This window comes from Rhamphochromis sp. 'chilingali' (assembly GCF_963969265.1).
Source record: "Rhamphochromis sp. 'chilingali' genome assembly, chromosome: 4".
NCBI classification, from domain to species: Eukaryota; Metazoa; Chordata; class Actinopteri; order Cichliformes; family Cichlidae; genus Rhamphochromis; species Rhamphochromis sp. 'chilingali'.
In genome coordinates, this window is record NC_137948.1 from 40,940,080 (window position 1) to 40,960,682 (window position 20,603).

Consider the following 20,603-nt stretch of genomic DNA (forward strand, 5'->3'; position numbering starts at 1 on the left):
GATTGGTAAATGTGCATAAACTCATTTTCAAGTACAAGTCACATCTTTGGATTCATACTGAACATTTACACTTTGTATTTTGAATGTGATCTGACTCCAGTTCACTGGTCTTTACTGATTTAGTGAATTCAAGAAGATATAACCAGTTGTTCAATAAGCTATATGGCTCATTTCCAACCTCTACACACTATAAAGCTGCTATAAAAGGTAAAATTCATTCATCTAATCAGCATCAGTACCTTGAATTAATGTCCGCTACCCTTGTAACCTCGCATTGAGCATGATTATCACACCTTGTCCTGCACCAGTCCAGTGCATTACTGTGAACTTTACCACAGTTTAGCCTGCACTAAGGTGTACTGAAGTATCTAGTATTTTCATTCAACCTCTGAATAACATAAAATTATTATAATTACAGTTTTTTTCTAAAACATTTCACAATATGAAAAAATAAATTTAGCAACATATCAGGTCCTATTTCCCTCACGGCAGATGACCGCCCCTCCCTGAGCCTAGTTCTGTTGGAGGTTTCTTCTTGTTAAAAGGGAGTTTTTTCCTCCCCACTGCTGCCAAAGCTTTGTTCATATGGGGTCACATGATTGTGGGGTTTTCTCTGTTGTATTATTGTAAAGTATGCCTTACAATATAAAGCGCCTTGAGGCGACAGCTGTTGTGATTGGCGCTGTATAAATAAAATTGAATTGAATCTTGGGTAGATCCAGCATCCTAAAATGAATGAGGGCATTACCAGCGAGAAATAAATTAGTTAGCATTGTTGTATCACAGCAGGAAGGTTCTGGGTTCAATTCCACAATCATGCTATGCATGTTCCCCCCGTGTTTGCGTGGGTCCTGTCCGCGTACTCCGGCTTCCTCCCACAGTCCAAAGACATGCAGTTAATGGGGTTAGGCTAAATTGCCCATAGGTGACATTGTGAGGTTGTCTATCTCTCTTCGTTAACCCTGTTAGACTGGTGACCCTGTCTCTCGACAGCTGGGATAGGCACTGCCGTAACACCGTTTAATATATCGTGTTCAGTAAACCTATTTGAAATTATTTTAGCTTTGCGGCATGGCGAGTTATCCTGCTGGAAGTAGCCATCGAAAGACCGGGGACACAGTGGCCATAAGAAGACGGAAAGTTCAATAGCACTACTCTCGTAGGTTATTCCATTAAAATTATGCGGTTGTTACTGTAAGTATGCCCGGTCAGCGTTTTTCTGATCTTCTGTTGTGCAGTTAAGTTAAACCCTGCTTCACAATCACTTATCACCTTTCGTTGCCCGTTCTGATACTCAATTTGAACAGCAGTTCGTCTTAACAATGTCTACATGACAAAATGCTGAGTTGCTGCTATATTAGATATGCCATAAACTGTTTATATAACAGTTTAACAGCTGTATCTAGTGGCCGGTGAGTGCGCACTTTGTTGTCTACTGTATACGGACCAATGACATTGATATGGACCGATTCAGCTTTAGTTAGCAGGGGGCAGCAGCGAGCTTTGAAGACTGAAACTTGCAAACAGGCAAATAAAGAACCTGACGTTGATGTTCCTCTTTCCAGCAGTGCATGATGGTCCGTATACCGGTATTAACTGCTGTGAGTCCTGTTGTTTTCCCCTCGTTTCCTTTAGTGCTACTGTGATTATGAAGAAAAGACACACCGTCCGCTTTATTTTACATGACAGGTAGGTGTCCAAATGAAGCCTCTCGGTCCCCTGTCATTCCGGGCTTTCTTTGGTGTTTTTATGTTGCCTGTTGGGGTAGCTTATCCGGCTAACTTGCTACCATTGGCTAGTCTACGTGTAACTGCCGTTGACAACATTAGCTGTAGCGTTAGCTCTAGCATGTAGCTAATAAGGCCGCGAATATTCTGCAGCACATCAGCCCCTGACAACAAAACTGCAATTAGTTTTGTGTGTTTCATGTTGCTGTTAGGCATTGACTTCACTGTCAGCGTGAACGGTTGTAATGCAAACACCTGCCAGCAATGCGTGCACTGTAGCTAGGCTAAGGCTAGCTGCCTACATCTACTTGTCCCGATGGGAGGCACAGCAACGATGACAGCCGAAAGCATAAACATTTTAATATCAAAGATTAAATGACTACAAGGGACACCTGTTTTTTCTCCGCTCAGAAATAATCACGATGTTTTATTGGGCGAGGAAATTTATAGTATAATTTATTAACTGTGCTAATTACTAAAAAAAAAAATGCCATTAAGGCCATGTTTATTTCTTGGCACAATTTCCGGAATATATTAGGGTTTCAGATTTACATTATAAGGAAACGTTTATGCCTGAAAATAATCAGTTCTCGCTGAGTAGATCATAATGTGATTGAAACAAGTAGAATCGAGTTCAATACAGCGGCTCCCCTTGGTATTGTGCTTTCACTTTTGTTGATACCGAGAAAAGGATTAAAAGCCTGATTAATTAATAAGATCCTAATATAGGATGGTGCACACTGTTTTTTTTTTTTTTTTTTTTTTTTTTTTTTTTTTAAAAACAAGTATTCTTTGTCCATACATGCCGTCCAAAACTATTCCTGAATAATTTGGATTTCTAAGAATCGGTAAATAATTTTTCTTTGGACTTTACATGTCAACATAGAAATATAACTGAGCTTTTATGATCTCAGCAAGAATATCTCTGTGCAGTTATGCTCTTGTTTTACTGTAATTTGCTGATGATTTATTGTTTTTGAGTATTTTACAACGGTTTTCTAAGGGCAGATGAAAATAAATGAGGAAGGTGTTATAAGCTGCTCCTGCTTGTTTTTTTTTCTTTTTCTTTTATGGATGGGATTCAGTGTTACTGCTTGACATATCTTATATGTGATATAGTGAAGAACTAGCCAGTTATATACCTGATGTACCTGCATAAATAAATTCAAATAATACTTATTTTAATCTTTGGCTATCACCATATTACTGCCATTCCTTCCTATTCCTTCAAAGCAGTCTGTCTTCAAAAAGATGAATCGGACAATCATTCCTATTTTTAGCTCCATGCAGTTGCAGTGGGTGGTAGAAAATTGACGGGCCAAGGATCCAAGATGGTTGTGAGTGCTTGAATCTGTGACAAGTCTGAAGTTTTATGTGTTAAGATGGTTCTTAATATTTTGACAGCATTTTTTTAAAATGTAAAAGCAATATGAAGGAGCTAAAAACGGTTCTGATAATAATGGGGAGCGCATAGATCTATAATCCTCTCATTTGTGTGATGGGATTAACAGCAGAGGGTCATACACCTCCACAGTTTGAGCAGTCAGATTACAACTGACTGTTAGCACAGCAACATATCATTGGTTTACAGCTGTCATTTAACCAGCAGTTTTCTTTCAGTTGTTAACCACCAGGGCTGTGAAATGGAGCCAATGTAAAACTCTAAAAAATGCAGTTCTTCCATGGCCAAGTCAGCTTTGGTCCAAATTTTACAGGGTGGTACACAAAACTGACCCTATAGGTAGTTTCTCCTTGTATAACAATTGTAAGACGGCCGAAAAGCAGCACAGGTCTGTTGACCCAGGCAGGTGGAGCTGGGTACCTTTTCCAGTTGAATCAGCAGAGCATCAAATATGAAACATGTGGTCAAAGTTTAGATGCATTTTGTGTTTGATCGGGTGTTGCCGCCTTGGTCAGCTTTTTGTCAGCTTGCATTTTTCGCTACAGATGCTGCAGAAAATGTCTGCATTAAGTTTTAAAGAATTTAAGCACATCTGAGAGCACTTTCACCACGTTGCAGATGTATGTAGGCTTACTGACTGGAGGTTGATAGGCCTTAAATTTGTCACTTAACCAAAGGACTTTTCTATATTTGTGTTGTTTGTGTATTTGGAGCATTTTTAATGAAATGATAAATGATACTGTTCGATATGTTATACAGTACATCAGAGAGCTACAAAAAGTCTTTTACTTTTTATTTAATAGCACATATGTATGTATGTGTGTGTTGTATCAGTCAGTTTTTGGATGTAGTTTGCCAACATTAGCTGATAACCTCGCTCTTCACCTACTCATCCAGTTATGGTATCTTATACTTCAGGGTTGTGTGTGTGTGTGGGGGGGGGGGCTGCAGTCTATCCCAGCTATCTTAGGGCATAAGCAAGGTACTCCCTGGACAGGTCACCAGCCTCATGCAAGTGTTAACTGAACCTTCAAATGTAGTTAACAAAATGAATGCATGTTATTATCTCAGTTGTTAGATTTAATGCAGCACTGTTGAAAGCTGTACCAGTCACCCCACCCCCCCATAAAACCACTGTGTACATTACCACACAGAAAGAGCTGGAGACTTGCTTGCACCAGTGGATGAACCAGGGCACGTTTCTGTGTCAGTTTGATGTAGAACTTGTATTGAAATTGAGGCCCTTCACAAATTTTGATGTAACTTTAGTCTGCCTTGTACATGGCAAGCTGAACACATAGTCGTTCTCTACTGCAGCTAACAAGTTACACTAAAAGCTACCTTTGATTTGTCTGTTATATACAAGGGTTCGCTATAGCAGGTAGCTCAACACATTTTATTGAATTTGTTTGTACTGGATGTTCTTTCTGATGCAACCATGAAGAGGTTTGTGTCTTGTCCCATGATCAAACTTTGGATCTTTTGCTGGTTAGATGAATGTGTAAGACTTTATGGCAAAACTAAAGGAACACCAACACATTACAAGTACAAGAGCTGCTCAGCCATTGAAACCCATGCTACAGCATTTACTGAGTCAGCAGAAGATTGGCAACTTTTACACATTATGCACTTCAACACTTAGCAATCACAGTATAACTTTGTACAGTCTGCCACTTTGAGGCTGAGTTGCTGCGATTCCTAAATGCTTTCACTTTGCAATAACATCCCCTACAGTACCCCCACAGTTGATCATATCTAGGAGGGAAGACTTGGACTAGGATGCCTTCTCTTGCAGTACCACACTCGAATTTTCTGAGCTTGTTAGAATGATTCATTCTTTCACAAAACTTTGTAAAGACAGACTGCATGGTCATGTGCTTGATTTCAGACTGTGGCAATGGGTCTAAAAACACTCAAATTTAAAGGTTAATTAGATTCAGCCACCAATCGTTTTTTTTAATATAGTGTTGCTATCCCTAATGGTGTACAACAGAAGGGGAAGACGTGATACTAAAAGCTGCCAATTTCAAGAAATCATCATTTTGAAACCACAAACCTGCAGAGATGTGGAATGAGACTTCAGAAAGTCCCCTAGTCATCCACTACAAAAAATGGTTCCCAAAGACTCACTATTACTATTTATTTAAAAAAACAAAAAAACCCCAAAACAATGCCCAGTGACTTTATGAAATTATTGATGCTTTAACATCTTACAAGATCAATCTTCTGAAAACATCTGTGACTCTTTACAGATTGGGCAAAGTTTTAAGAGAGATGGACCACATAACTCGTTTGGAACTTTGCTGATTTGGAGTTGATAGTGCTGATTATGATTTCTCTATCTAATGCTAGCCCTGTTTTCATCTTTTTTTCCAGCTAGCCTGCTGGGAGGCACGTCCCAATGACATGGCCTCCAGTCACAGCTCCTCCCCAGTGCCTCGTCCCAGCAGCGGAGGCCGAGATGGGATCTATCACAAGGAGCGAGATCCTTCCCCACCTCGCTACCGGCATATCCGCTCTTTGCCTGACGTCTGCCCGAAGGAGCCGACTGGTAGGAAGAATGACTGACTTCAGTGCAATGGCATGCATAGGCATCATTTTTAGCAGTAGAACATAACCAGAAAGTATACATATTTTGCAGTTAGACAGTGAAAATAGTCTATAAAAGGTGGTGAAAATCTAGATGTTCATCTATACATCTGCGCTAAGGGTCATCAGTCATTTAAAGTTTACATAGAAACATAAACAGTGATGCTAATATTTTTTTAAGTATACATTTTTTTTTACATACTGGCTATCTAAAGCCCACTCTTTCTTTCACGTTGTCATATTGAACACAAATGAACTTTAAATAGACAAATTTGTGACACTGCAGGAAAACACAGCGTCTTGCAGTTTTTATCTGTATGTTGTGCATTGATTTACTGCTGTGCTTGTGATGTTGCTGTTTGTTGCATTCACCTGGGCCACAGCTGTGATTTAAGTTCAGGAACATGGAAACAAAACCAAGAAACCATGGCAGGCCAGATGCTTAAATTATGAGTTGTTGTTCTCCGCAGAAAATGAAAGCACTGACTTTATTTCTATGTGGTCCTCCAGGTGAGGGGCAGGGCCTGTGTAATGGCCCATCTGTGGTGGCAGAGCACGACCGATGGACAGTTTATAGCTCGAAGGTCAACCTCCCAGCTGCACTGAATGACCCTCGGCTCGCCAAAAGGGAATCTGACTTTTTCACTAAAACATGGGGGCTGGACTTCACCGAGACGGAGGTGATGCCCTCATTTTGCCTCCCCAACATCACCAAGGAGCACTTTGGGCCCTACCTGCAAGAGATGACTCAGGTAATACCTAGAGCGAATTATTAAGAGCATTTATGATTTGTTGACAAGTCAGTATCACTGCAGCTCAGATCTGTGTGGAGTCAATGTTAAAGATGCTATTAGGATATTTTTGTTCTTGAGAGAGTCTTGATTGGGGAAACCTGCAGTCGGCTGAGACTGAAGAAGTCACTTAGATGAGTGACGAAACGTTTCTCCCAGTGAAAACCCTACAATCAACCTTTTGGGGTTCCTGAGAAAGATTCTACGTTTCTCTTGTTTTGGGTTTGTCAAGAATCTGAGGCAGTTTCACTTTGTAGCCTTTTTTGCTCAGGACATGTAAAGTAGAAGTCTTGAAATGCATCTGTTAACTAAGAACTTTAGTTTAAGAAATCTTGTGCATGGATCTTGTGCAAACAATGCAACTGTCTCCCGCTGATGAGCAGCTGCTGTATTTTCCCACCATTTAGAACAAAGGTGGCATTATAGAAGAAGAAAAGATGAAAATGTCTGAATAAAGCTGGACCTTTTTTTAAATCTCAGGAATTCAAACAGCCTGAATACTGGAGGCATTTGCATTTCCTAGAGGAGTTTACTAAATAAAAAAGCAATAGAAGTACTGATGCCAAAGCTGTTGTGATGGAAAGATGTGTCTCAGTCTGTATGTTAAATATGTGATTTTCACTTTAACCAGTCAGGGGTTTTCATGTTGATTTTTCTTTCTTTTTTTTTCTTGTACATGCACTCATTTGTTGACAGAGTTACTTATCACAATGGTTGTGTTACTCTGGCATTTGGCTGAGATTTGCTCTTCTTGTTTTGCCTCACAGTTAAGCTACATTAGTTCTAACTGATAGCTTCTACTGGAGGAAACATGACAACTGCAGTTATGTGTATAGATACGAACAGTAACATACATGGTTACTGATAGTAATTTATTGTTTAATAGTTAAAGTAGGGTTTGATTTACAGAAGTTAACTGGTAACCAAGCCAAAGCCAGAGCGCTGTGGGTAGGATGAGTAGCGTGCTTAAACGATTATGGAAGTGACGTGAGTAAAAATGGCGTTTTGAGATAGTCTTACGTTCATCATTAACCCAGCCCCAGTGAGGAATGTCTTTGTGTTTAAGAGACAGCAGCTGTACGTTTGTATTCAAGATTCAAAGTTTTAAAGGGAATCCAGTCTCGATACAGTACAAACACACCTTAATGTGTTGGATAAATGTGTTGGACGGTACAGGGCAATCAGAGCAAGGACTAATAGACTCAAACACAGCTGTTATCCAACTGCAATAACACATCTGAATACTACAAAAAAAATGTCCATCACGCCACTCTTGTGTTAATCTATGCACGGTCTGAAGCATGTGTGTGGGAATGTATGTGAATGTTTTACTGTTATATCTTATTAGTATTTTAAGTATTCTATCTATTTTATTTATTGAATTTTATTGTTTTATTTATATTTTGATATTGCTAGGGATGATGCAATGATCGGGGACCATTCTTAATTTCGTTGTTCTCATGACAATGACAATAAAGTTTCTGATTCTGATTCTAAAACCTTCCTTTACTGGCTGTCATGTTTCAAGCAGAATAGATGTCTTGAAATGCAGCTGATGCTTTAATGTTGTCAACAAACATTCTACAAACAATTAAAATAATGAAAATAAAATACAAACAGGCTTTAAAGTTCTTATGTGTTTTTAAATTCTTAAATTGTCTTGGCCTGTGCTGCTTCATTTTTATAATGCCTCAAGTGGCAAAAATAGCTCTTACAGAAGGTTTCTGTTCCTCATTTAGTCTTTTATTACTTTTGTTACCAGCTGAGTGTGGTGAGATTGAGCTGTAACATCTCTTGCACTTCTGACAGTGCATTTCTGTTCTTGTAAGAGTCATCTAGTTTTTAGAAATGTTATTGTAGCTTTGTTTTCACTTCCTCCTACGGGTTTCATGCATCTGATTTCTTGTTCAGTGTGTTCTTCTCTAATGACCCACAGCTGTAACCTTTGTTAGTTTGTATCATCAAACTTGGCTTCTGTGATTCACTCAAGCCTTTTTTTCCTGGTGCGTAACGATCATGTTAGCTTTACAGAGAGCGGGCTGGGCCAAAAATCCTGAACTTCCTTTTTGGATTTCATGATTTCATTTTTAGAGGGAACGAATCCATGAACGTTGCAAGACGATCTGCCCCAACAAAGATGATGTCGACGCTGTCTCTAGTATCACCACCAACCAAGGTATGAATTATTAACCAGCTGCTGCAGGACTCTCTGACTGCCTAAGATTGGCAGCACGCAATGACTTCAGATGCAAATATGCAGGCTACAGTGTATACATATACACTGTCACATCTGACTGTACCACACATTAAGTGTATGTGAGCGTAGTTTGGTCCTGAACCTTGGCTCTTTAATAGATTTAAGGGTTTTTACAGTTTAACACACGGGTTTTGTTATCTTTCTTTTGATTTGCTTCCAAAACAATATTTTATGCCTTTAATGCACATTTCAGAATTTGATCTGATAAACACATTTCTCTGCTTGCTGCACTTTTCACAAGTTTCCTGTCTTTTTTATTTTTATTGTTTAGTTTGTACAGAGCACACTCTAGTGTCAGTCTTAGAAACTAAACTTTGTCAAACTTTGTTAGCTGAGCAACACAAAAGGATATTCTGACTCTTAAACATAACTACTGTAACCGATAGTGATTTAGAGCTTTTGTTGCTTATTCCAGACAAATCCAGAACTGAGCTGGAGCAAGTCCCGAAGGTAATTATGCAAACATGCATAATATTCTGTCTGATTCTCTTTGGATTTCTCTTTCCCTTTAACTTTGACAGTGTGGCCAATGCTCTAATGCAGTTCCGTTGTATCATTTTAGCTGTGGACTCAAACACATTGTGACTCTTTTGACACTTGCAACTAAGCATGTCTCATTTATTAGCTTAGACATGATAGTGACACTATTGTGACAACAGGCTGTCTCCAGAGTGACCTTGCTGCTTCACTGTCTCACTGTGCTTTATATTGTCAGATTTTCATGAAGCCCGACTTTGCTCTTGAGGACCCGGCTACCTTCAACATGGTCCTTCCCTGGTCACACTTTAACAATGCTGGGGGGAAGAGCAGCAGAGACGTGGCTTCTTCCAAACTGCTCCAGGAAAAGGTGAATTCTCATCAACACATACAGATCACCCAGGGAGGGCGATCTGTAGATCGAGAGTAAACCTGCACTGATGTGTTTTCAAAGTGTTCCTTTCAAACCATCTTGGTAACACTCCAAGGCAGTTATATAGTGTTCCTTTGAAAACGCATCAGATCACAATGGAGAAAAGCATCATGCTGAGTATCTGTACTGATATGGACTGTGAAATGTAAGGAATAAAGGATGCGATTGTTTAATGGGAATGAAAATGATCAACCTGCAGAGGGCTGAATTCAGGGTGCTCCTGCCCCCCCCCTGCTGTTTGTGTTGAATTTTACACATCCACAAACAGTGGTTTTGGCTCTGACACCGGCATGTGATTAGCTGTTTAGACAGATAAACAACCTAAACAAGAAGCAACCACTGACCAGTAAGAGGTAGTTTGGTGTTGGGGCCTTGTAGCATAACAAAAGAACAAAAGGAACTTAAAAATAATAATACTAATAAGTTTTAGTAGCAATTTTGTTAAATACTTGTTTAAATCCCTTTAGCTTCTACATCTGTGAGTATTTTCTGCTTTTCTCAGTTTTACAAGAAAGACACGTGGCACTCCAGGAAATTTTGTAATATATCGTTCAATCTTTATTTTAGGGAAAGCTAGCAGGAGTTGTAGACTCACCGGTCCAGTCACTTTTGATGAGGAGTGAAATTAAAGTTCCTGTAGATACATTCTATAAGTTAATTACCTTGAGGTGTTACCAAGATGATTTCTAAAAGGACACTGGTTGGTGTTGACTGGAGAGGTTAAGAAAAATGATGGATAATTGTAATTTATTTATAATTGTATTTGATGGACTTGATCTAAACACAGAAATTAGACGTCTGTTGTTATATATTTAAGGATGAAATGCATATTGTTATTGTTCAGTTAATTTACCTGAAGATATTTAAAACTTATGACAAGTAGAATATAACCGCAGTGGAGGTTTAGTATCGGTCATGTGTCATGTGATTAACTGCTTACAGTTAACAGGATCCTAATCAAACAGGATAGTTGTTGATTTGCACTTTTGTGCTCATCAGTCATTAGATCAGTTAAACCAGCGACCTTCATATGTAGAAGTTAATCAAATGATGTTCTTTTTCCTCCAGCTCAGCCACTACCTAGATGTGGTGGAGGTGAGCATTGCTCGACAGATCTCGCTGCGTTCCGAAGCGTTTTTCCATGCTATGTCGTCGCAGCACGAGCTGCAGGACCAGCTGCAGGAGACGCAGCATGCCGTGGCCGTCCTTCGGGGCCGTACAGCTGCCATGGACCAGGTCATGTGCCAAGGACCTCTCCAGGCACTCTGCACCGCCCTGACTCGCAACAACTGCGTGAAGCTGCACAACAAGCTGAAGCTGATGGCCGCAGTGCATCAGACACAGCCCACTGTACAGCTGCTGCTCTCCACCTCTGAGTTTGTTGGAGCACTGGAACTTATTGCCACCACTAAGGAGGTGCTCCAGCAAGAGCTGCAGGGCATCCACAGCTTCAGGTGAGAGTGTGTTTACTGGATCAGTTTTACTAGGATAGTTTTTGTTGTGATGTCTGAAATTGATGTTCTACAAGCAGCCAACAGAGCAGCTGTACAATGCTGTGTTTGCATCTCTCAGACATCTGGGCTCCCAGCTGTGCGAGCTAGAGAAGCTGATTGATAAGATGATGGTGGAGGACTTCAGTATGTACGCTCACAGTGACCTGAACCGCAGCCTGAGAGATGAGCCACAGGTTCTGGAGAAGGTCTGAACAATCACCTTCAACACAAAGGGTCTAATAGATTTCAGGATGGTCATGTTTAGAAGATGACTGACAACAACAACTGTTGGGGAATGTGCGGTTGCCATTTACATTTGCATGCATCTCTGTATACATGATAAATATAAGTATTCCTGCTACATCTACACACACAAAACATCAACGTTTCTGTTCCTGTCATCAGTGTGATGCTTAATATCGAAAGACTAAATTATATTTCTTTGTCATTTCGAATGTGCTTCTGCTTTTAGTTTCAGTTACATCAAACAAAATGTAGAATCTGATTCTGGCAGCAAGTCATTATAGTCTGACAGAAACAATTATATACAGCTGTGCAGCTCTGCTCATGCTGAGTATCAGTATTCGTTTTTAGTCTTTGAATGTGATTATGTAATTGAATTCTTCGGTCTCATATTAAATTCATCTCAGCTTTCTGAAACCCTGCTGCCCGGTCATGTCAGTGTTTTAGGACCCTGTATTTTCTGGTGCGTTTGTCTGTGGATTTTAGGAGCGTCTGGAGTCGCTGGTGTTCGGCCTGCTGCGGCAGCGGAAGCTGGATTTTCTGGATATTTACAGTGATGAGATGATCGTAGCGGCCAAGGCAATCGTCTCTCAGGTGTGACTCCTCCTGACACAGTCCAGTCTTTATCTGTTTCTAAGCGCTGCATTAAATAACAGCGATCCAGCTGCGATTTATCATGTAATAGAAACCTTTTTGTGTTTGCAGTGTGTGGCAGATAGTGTTGTGCAGATAGAAGAAATTGATGCTGAAGTCGTTGTTAAGTAAGTTGGAACAATGTGATTAATACCACTGGTTGTATTAAAGCATTTTATGCAATGTTTAATGAGCACATTGACTTTGTAAACAAAGAAAATACCAGTCCAAGTTGAACCTCATGGAGACTCGCTGTACATGTGTGCATTTGTGTTTCTCAAGGCTTGCTGACCAAATGCGTCTGATGACATTCCCTCAGTGGTTTGACCTGCTGAAAAATGTCTTTGAGAGCTTCCTTTTCTTCCTGCAGAGGATCAAGGTTAGTCAAAACAGCTCCTGGTACAGAGCTCCTATTTTTAGTCTGCTAGACTTCAGAAGATGGTTCACACATCACAAACATTATCCAACATTTGATGCAGGTAAAAATATTCTTTCTGTGTGAATTCAACAAACTGAATCTAATTGTGCACCTTATTACCCAACTGCCTGTTTGCTAGGCCACTATGAATGTGATCAGGAATGTGGTTCTAGAGGTTCTGGACTCAAACCAGAAAACCCGTCTCCTGGAGGACTCCTGTTCAGAACCATCCGGCCAAGAGGCTTCTCAGGTCCCGTCACTCCTGCAGGGAGAGGCTGAGCTGGCCTACCTCACCCATGAAGGCCTGTTCATCAGTGATGCTTTGAATGATGCCCAGCAGAAACAGCAGGAGCAGAAACAACAGCGAGTAGTGCCGGCAGCCCAGGATCAGAGCTCTGCAGCAGGATTCAGGAGCCAGCAGGGCCGGGTGGAGACTGCCAGTAGTGACTCTGGGGCCACAGAAATGTCTGCCAGCAGAGAGCAGAGCTTCATGTATGTCACTCTTAAGTTTTTCTTCTTCTTCTTTTTTTCTTTTTCTGTTTGAACAAAAACAAAAATATCATGGTAATTGCAGTCCCGTTGCACCATAGCCTCTAACTGACATCTGGTTAAAAGGCTGTTGCATTTTCCTTTTTTTGCAATTCAGGTCTTCTTATTTACTGAAAACAGCATCAAACCGTAAAGTGACAGTTTTGTTCAAAAGTCTTGAGCCTTCCAACAAGACAGATTTTCTTGTAATTAAAGTTGTCTTGAGCAGCAGTTCTCCAGGCTTTCTGAAGGAGCTTTTCTTTAGACATTGGGTGCTTTTTCTCTCTTTTTCAGTTCGGCTCCTGTATCAGAGCACTTTGTGAAAAACACTTTTTGTTTGTGATGCTACTTAACATTGACCCGTGAATTATTCAAGCATAAAAAAAGGGATGAACCAGTGTTATGACTGCATTTTAGATACTTTGTTACTGGTCGCCTATCACAAAAACACAGGATGCTCTTATTTCTTTAGTTGATTCTACGAAAATGGCAAACACGCATAACTTACACGAGAACTGGACTTGAAAACCAGTGGCAGCAGATCTTACAGAGTGGTGTGGACTGTAGTGGCTTATAATCTCCTGTAGTTCCCTATTAAATGTAGAGACTGGCTCTCTTAAAACAAAAATGGAAGTGTTGTTGCCCAAGATAAAGTACAAAAATGATTTAACCAAAAGTGAAAATGACTGAGAGGGATTAAAGCTGTGAAACCTTTGACTCGGTTCTTCAGCCTGTTAACAGTGAGTGTGTTTGTGTTCAGGCCTGGTGAGAACATGATGCCCACCGACTTTGAGCTGAACCTTGTGATAAACAACCTCCAGGAGCTCATGTACACGGCTTCCGACATCAGCCATGACCGCTGCGTCAAAGTGCTCACAGCCCGAGCCAAGGTATGGTGTACATGTGTCTGTATTTGAGGTTTTCTATGGAAAAGGATAAACCTGAAAATGTAATTGAAGTGTTTGTGTTTACGTTTAACAGGATGGATCTCTGGAGCGTCTGACCTCAGCGGAGTTCGTTTGTCTTTCACAGGCAGTGGAGGGATTTGTCAGGGACACAGAGGAGCTCTGTGGCAGGCGAAGCGTTTCCCTGAGGGGCGCGTTGCAGAGCCAGGCCAACCGCTTCGTCCACCGCTTCCACGAAGAACGCAAGACCAAACTCAGGTAACCTGCAGTACCATTGTTTTCAGGATGTGAAGGTTTGCTTTTAAATATGATAACTGTTTGTGTGAGTGAGTGAAGGTTTAGTTTCATGGTTGAATTTGAGTGTGTATCTGGTCTTACTCCTGTAATGTAGCAGTGTAGGTGCTGAAGTTTGCTTTTGTGCCCCTGCAGCCTGCTGCTGGATAATGAGCGCTGGAAGCAGGCTGAGGTTCCTGCTGAGTTTCAGGATCTGGTGAACTCCATTGCTAATGGTAGAATATCACTACCAGAGCGCAAAATCCCAGGTATCAGACTCCACTGTCCGAAAATCCTCATTAACCTGATTTTATTTGTAATTTCTGTAGTTTTAGTTCTACAGTTCTGAAATGTTTTGACTACTTACAGAGTAACCTACGCACACATTGCATATATATGCTGACTTTGATGTAAAATAAGAAAATGGATAAAGAAGTAAAGATTCACAGTTCAGTCCAGTCAAGGAGTTTATAAGACCCCCAAACCTTAGAGAGAAAATCCCAACAATTGGACAGTCCCCTATAAGCAGCACTTGGCAACAGTGGGGACAAAAGAACTCCCTGAGAGGCAGTTATCTATGAGACCTGTTGGGTGAAGGTTGGGCAGTTAATTTCCCTAACGGACCACACGAAGCAGAATTTATGTTAAAGTGCAGTCGTGTGTCTGCTTGGTGCTGCTTGTGCTGTTCTTGGTCTGTCAGCAGGCGCAGAGAAGAGCGGACTTGTAACATACAAAGAGTTGTAGTGAAACAGAGTGTTAAAAACAGTGAAACCTGTTCACTGCAGCAGCAGTCTCCCCCTCCTCCAGTTTGGACAGAAACATGCATGCAGACAGACTTAAATTACACTTAAGAAGCTGGGAGTAGAGCAGAACTGCTCTGTGTTGTTGTCAGAGGCTCCAGGTGCTTGGAGGTTTCTAGTGATGCACTGAGGCTTGGTTCCACAGCTTGCATACAGAGCAACAGAGAAACATCACAGCACAAGAAGAACAGCTTTATTATTTGTAACATTCGTTTTCCCATTCCAGGTCCCAATGACAGGAAACCCACAGAGTTTCTGCTTGTCAACGGGCAGAAATATGCAGTTGTTGGGTAGGTGAAATCACATATTTCATGATTTTAAATATTATTCTGTCCTCACACTGTCATTAAAGTTGGAAGTTAGACAGCGCAAATGCTTTTTAAATGTGAACATTTAGTTTTAAAAGATTTTCTGAGTAGCCTTTGTGTTCCTTCAGGACGGTTCTGCTGCTGATCCGGATCTTTTTAGAATACTGCCAGTGTGTCAATGACATCCCATCCATCTCTACAGACATGCTGACGCGTCTGGCAGACCTCCTCAAGGTCAGAAACTCAACAGCACACAAATCACACGATCCTACGTTAGTTCAGCCTCTTGTAGTTAGTAAACAGGAAAAGACTTTGTTTCCTAGAGACAATTTGATCACAACACTGAAGTGTTTACATTTGACACAGCCGTGACATGCTGGTATGCTAGCCCTAGGTTTAGAGTGGTGGTGTTTACTGAATTTTCTTGGATTGTCTTTCTGCAGCACTTCAACTCTCGGAGCTGCCAGCTGGTTCTGGGAGCCGGAGCTTTGCAGATCGTCGGCCTCAAGACCATCACCACCAAAAACCTTGGTATATAACACCTGCTACACACACTGCTTACAAGTAGACCTGTTTTTTCAGTATGTGAAGCAACTTTTAATGGTTGAGAATGCTGATTTTTACTGTTAACTGTGTGTGTTGTAGCATTAGCTTCCCGCTGTCTGCAGCTGGTGGTTCACTACATTCCCATCATCAGAGCTCATTTTGAGACCAAACTGCAGCCCAAACAATTCAGTGTTCTCAGACACTTTGATCACATCACCAAGGTAACACTCAGCATGACCACTTTAAGTGTGGCCTCATCCTGGCTAAATAAAAGTTTGAGAGAAGAGTTAAAAATAAAATGTCATGACAAAATCTCCAAAGATTTCAGCTCGATGTGAGTCGTGTTGCTGAGGCTGTTTGTTGTGTTGCAGGACTACAACGATCACATAGCAGAGATCTCTGCTAAGCTGGTGGCCATCATGGACAGTCTGTTTGAGAAGGTTCTATCAAAGGTTAGATGAGGGCAGGGAACACGAGAACACTTTATGAATGGTTTTAAATTTTATGCAAGCATAAAAATAATTCTATTTACAGAGGACTTTCAGTTGTAATGAGATTCAGGCAGTGTGTGTAGGCCTAATATTTCCACAGTTAGTTGTGTTAATCCTTTTTTTTTAACTTTAATAATAGTATTGAATTAATGTAGACTTAATAGAATCATTGCTATTAGATAATAGAACAAACAAATAACCAATAATCGAACCTACTAAATTATACTTGCACTGTATACCTGATGGTCAGGTATCCATTTCTGTCCTTTATTAGTACAGAATTTATGACTTTTTGACATGTGTAATGCACTTTCTCAGAATCTTTCTGTGTATTTTAAATTGTTGTATTCCAAATGCGCACAGAATCACATGACCTCAGGCGTATCCTTTTATGTCCTCAGTATGAAGTGAAGGCTCCGATGCCCTCAGCCTGCTTCAGAAACATCTGTAAGCAGATGGCAAAGATGCACGAAGCCATTTATGAACTTTTACCTGAAGAACAGACACAGGTGAGATCTTTTTGTTTTCTCTACTCTTTTTGTCTGTGACAGCTTGTTGATCAGAGACTTGAGAGTTGTGTATCCATATACAGATGCTGTTTCTGAGGATCAATGCCAGTTTCAAAATGCATCTGAAGAGGCAGCTGGCTCGGCTTGGAGTTATTAATGATGGAGGACCGCAGCATGGGTAAGTGCCCTGAAAACCAGCTAATGATTGGAGTATGTTGATATGACAGAGCAGCACTTCCTGCTTCGCTCTGAAGAGAAGTAGCACCTCTTTTCCTGTTGGTGTTCCCCGTTGTTTCACATTTTATTGAAAGAGAATTTTGAACATTACATGAATACTTGACATGTCTTTATATCTGCTATATTAAAGTGCTAGAATTGTACTTAACAAACCTGACACAAATTTAGAGTTCCACTTCTGTGAGTTAGTTTTGGAATTAACGTAGGTGATAGGTGTGTGTCAGTGACAGCTGCCACGGTGCCAGAATCATTGCTGCCAATTTTGAAAGAATATCCTCATATGTGGCTCTCATTTTTCTTAAAAACAAAAATAAGGTAAAAAAAAAATCTGGTAATTCTTTGTTTTTACGTTCATCGGGCCCCAATGTGACCAAATATCAAAGAGAAATTAAAAATGCTGCTGTGGAAGAGTTCAGGTCTTAGGAGGTTATAAACTGCTTCTTGTCAGAGCATAGCTCTTCCCCATCTTTCATGTCTTTGACACTTTGACTCGTGTTTGCAGGCTGGTGGTGGTAGACGTGGCGTTCTACACCGAGAACATCCAGGGGCTGAAGAGCCTCGAGAGGCTCGACCTGAACATGGTTGAGGTCTGGGAGCAGAAGAGGTGATGGAGGATGGAATCTGCATCTCCAGAACTGACCTTACCTCAGCAGTTATGGGAGCCTGACCCCCGGGGGCTGGCTGAGGCTGGAAGAGGCCCAAAGGGACCAAAAATGCGAGTATGGGAGAAGAGCAGCAGCATACCGGTGCTTCAGAGACTGTTCAGAAACGCACAGCGCCTGGTGAAAAACTGTTGCCACCTCATCGCAGTGTGTGCAATTCAATAGAAAATGAAAAAATAAATTATTACTGTTTTAGTGGGAGGGCAGGATGTGGATTATTCTTATGAAATTTGGGGGTAATTTATTTTTCTTTCTCCGGAAACATTCTATACTGTGTTAGGCTTTTTCCTCCAGCAGTCTGCAATGCTGGAGCTGACAGGATTTTTATCAACACCGCATGCTCGGCAGGTTACCCTTTTGCATACTCGGAGAGCTTGGGAGGGGTCATTCTTATTGCTTAAAAAAATCAACAGGGTTCCTGTTCCATGTTAACACTATTCCAATCCTCTCTGATCAGCTGCTTTTGGGTTTATTTGCTTACTTTTTTGTACTCCAAAATAATAATAACAGTAGCTGAGAGAAAGGTTTAATTTCAGTATGTGGGCATAGTGACAAGATTCACTTCAAAAGGTTTAACTTCCACCTTAAAACAGTTTGGTCATGCAGTTGCTTCAGCCCAGTCAGATCCTGGTCGTTGTGATGATTGACAGTGGCGCAGAACTCGCTAAACTGATGCAGAGAGTTTGCAGGATGTGAAGCATGAATATCAGCTGTTAACTTTTGCACCTTCCAGTCTGTGTGAGCTGTTAGTTTTCTGCGAAGATGGAAGAGAAAATCTGATTAAACCTATCATCCAGAATACCTTCTTCTGATGCTGCAATATTGTGTCACAACTCCCCACAGGGGTAAAAGTAACAAGTGCTTACAGCTCTCCCTCCTCCTGCTAGCAGAGTTTTCTTCATGACATCAGATTTGATCAGATTTTCTCTTCCTGACTGTTCAGCTACCGAGAGCTCCCGTCACACGAAGCAAACGACCTGTCCAGATGCAGTCACAGATCAGTCTCTGCAGCAGTAAGAACACTACAGGCTGACAGGCTGCTGTTTGGAACCATTCGACTCCCAAATGCAAATATTCATCTACTCTCCTAGTCTATGTGTTGGCTTTTGTAAGCAGCTTGTTTCCAAGATAAATCTCCTGGTATGAAACTAATGAGCTGGCATTGCAATAATTTGCCCTTCTGAAATGATTGATTAATCTAACATGTGCAGCCATAGTCATTCTTAACTCCCACACTAATCAGAAGGCATAAATGGTGTACATATGGTGACAAGCACAGTTGGATTAATGTGATGTGACTGCAGCGGTCAGCGTCAGGCGCGCCAGAGAACAGAAGCATTAACGATCATCACTGTCTGCTTCAGAAGTGCCTACTTTGAATCGACTATCAGAGACGACACATCTGAGCTCTCCACTACAGTGTGCCTACCATACCACTGTGTGTGTGTGTGTGTGTGTGTGTGTGTGTGAGTGTGTGAGAGACTTTTTGGGGTTTTGATAAGCATGTGTGTATGAGTCCAAATGAATCTGTTTCCTTCAAACCTGCTGTGAATAAAACAGGATGATGGAGCGACCTATTGTCAGTCTGTTCATCTGTTGCACATTGTCATCTTCAGAGCTAGCATACTTCCTGTCTGAGCCTCACAAAACATGTTAAGGCAAATGTAAGAGTGTTATTATTTCCAGTTAGCCAATGTTACTACATCGGTCTATTCTGCACAGTTCTAGCTGTATTCATTTTCTTAAAACTCACATCAAACACTTCCTGTAAGATCTTTGGCTTGAAACCACTTAAGTTTTTTAAAAATTTGATTTTCGACCCTTTCTATCACTTTCCAAATTGATATGAAAGATTTTACATGAAGTATTTGATTCAAGCGGAGTTACTGAAGTAAGGATAGAGAACACTTAAAAGAGATCGTTTGACATTGCTGGATGTACTAGATCTTTCTCACATCGGCTTTTTGGATCATGTATCGCTTGCTTTCACTGAAGTAAGCTTTAAGTTACTCTAGACAGTGAGAATGACGATGGCTAAAAATATGAAAGGTTTGTCATATCTATGGTTGATGGAACAGCCAAAAACTTTACAAGGTTTACTTGAAATATTACTATTACTTGATAACTAAAAAAAAAAAAAAACAGCATCAAGAACTCCTACCAATGAGCTAGAACAGGCCAGCCTAAACAACAGTACAAAACTCTAGTCCTGGCAGCACAAAGACCAGAGGCAACAAGACTGAGACTCTCCAACTGTGACTCGTACACTGAAAGGCACAATCAAGTGACTAAGATGATGTACAGGAGCATCTATGGACTGGAAGTCCCAAGCCCTGATGGGAGACGACACCAAAGGTGCTTGAGAACAGCAGGGTTATGGTCCTGTGACAATTTGAGTTCCAAGCAGCTTTTCGCCAGCCAACTAGAGATGGTGGTGGCTGACAGGGAGGAGAAGATTGCTGAGATTGCCACATGTATCACAAATGCAGACAGTAACATCAGGAAGAAAGAAAATGGAAAAAAGATGAGTGCCAGGAGCTGAAGAGGCAGCTGGAGCAGATGAAGTGATCCCAGTGGGTAGGAAACTGGAGGAGCAGCTCAAGCAGATTCCAGCAAGGGGGACTGGTGTATATTTATTTATTAGAACAAATGGTAAAATGGGCTGTATTTGTATAGTGCTTTACACGTCCAGTCACCCACACATTCACACACTGGTGATGGCAGCTACATTGTAGCCACAGCCACCCTGGGGCGCACTGACAGAGGCGAGGCTGCCGGACACTGGCGCCACCGGGCCCTCTGACCACCACCAGTAGGCAACGGGTGAAGTGTCTTGCCCAAGGACACAACGACCGAGGCTGTCCAAGCCGGGGCTCGAACC

The 20,603-nt window shown here is 41.2% G+C and overlaps 1 protein-coding gene across 2 annotated transcripts; it reads left to right on the plus strand.

Annotated features, from left to right (window-relative positions):
- The first annotated feature begins 920 nt into the window (after positions 1 to 920).
- On the plus strand, positions 921 to 19,186 carry vps54 (VPS54 subunit of GARP complex). Of its 2 annotated transcripts, none has more exons than XM_080879870.1 (23): positions 921 to 1,159; positions 5,506 to 5,680; positions 6,229 to 6,470; positions 8,601 to 8,685; positions 9,182 to 9,216; positions 9,482 to 9,613; positions 10,745 to 11,130; positions 11,249 to 11,375; positions 11,899 to 12,006; positions 12,118 to 12,173; positions 12,328 to 12,424; positions 12,603 to 12,955; positions 13,752 to 13,881; positions 13,973 to 14,154; positions 14,326 to 14,438; positions 15,196 to 15,259; positions 15,406 to 15,511; positions 15,721 to 15,808; positions 15,923 to 16,044; positions 16,195 to 16,275; positions 16,716 to 16,823; positions 16,907 to 17,001; positions 17,563 to 19,186. In XM_080879870.1, exons 2-23 carry the CDS (start codon positions 5,536 to 5,538, stop codon positions 17,666 to 17,668), a joined length of 2,961 nt encoding a protein of 986 aa, XP_080735996.1. In that variant the 5' UTR covers positions 921 to 1,159; positions 5,506 to 5,535; the 3' UTR covers positions 17,669 to 19,186. The 2 variants fall into 2 exon arrangements, with proteins under 2 accessions (XP_080735996.1, XP_080735995.1); XM_080879869.1 differs by lacking the exon at positions 921 to 1,159 and adding an exon at positions 1,536 to 1,689.
- Positions 19,187 to 20,603: the final 1,417 nt, after the last annotated feature.

Coding starts and splice junctions, on each gene's coding strand:
- vps54 (XM_080879870.1), top strand. CDS start 5,536: ATGGCCTCCAGTCACAGCTCCTCCCCAGTGCCTCGTCCCAGCAGCGGA. Junction 5,681..6,228: donor CTGCCCGAAGGAGCCGACTG/GTAGGAAGAATG, acceptor GTGGTCCTCCAG/GTGAGGGGCAGGGCCTGTGT. Junction 11,376..11,898: donor AGCCACAGGTTCTGGAGAAG/GTCTGAACAATC, acceptor TGTGGATTTTAG/GAGCGTCTGGAGTCGCTGGT.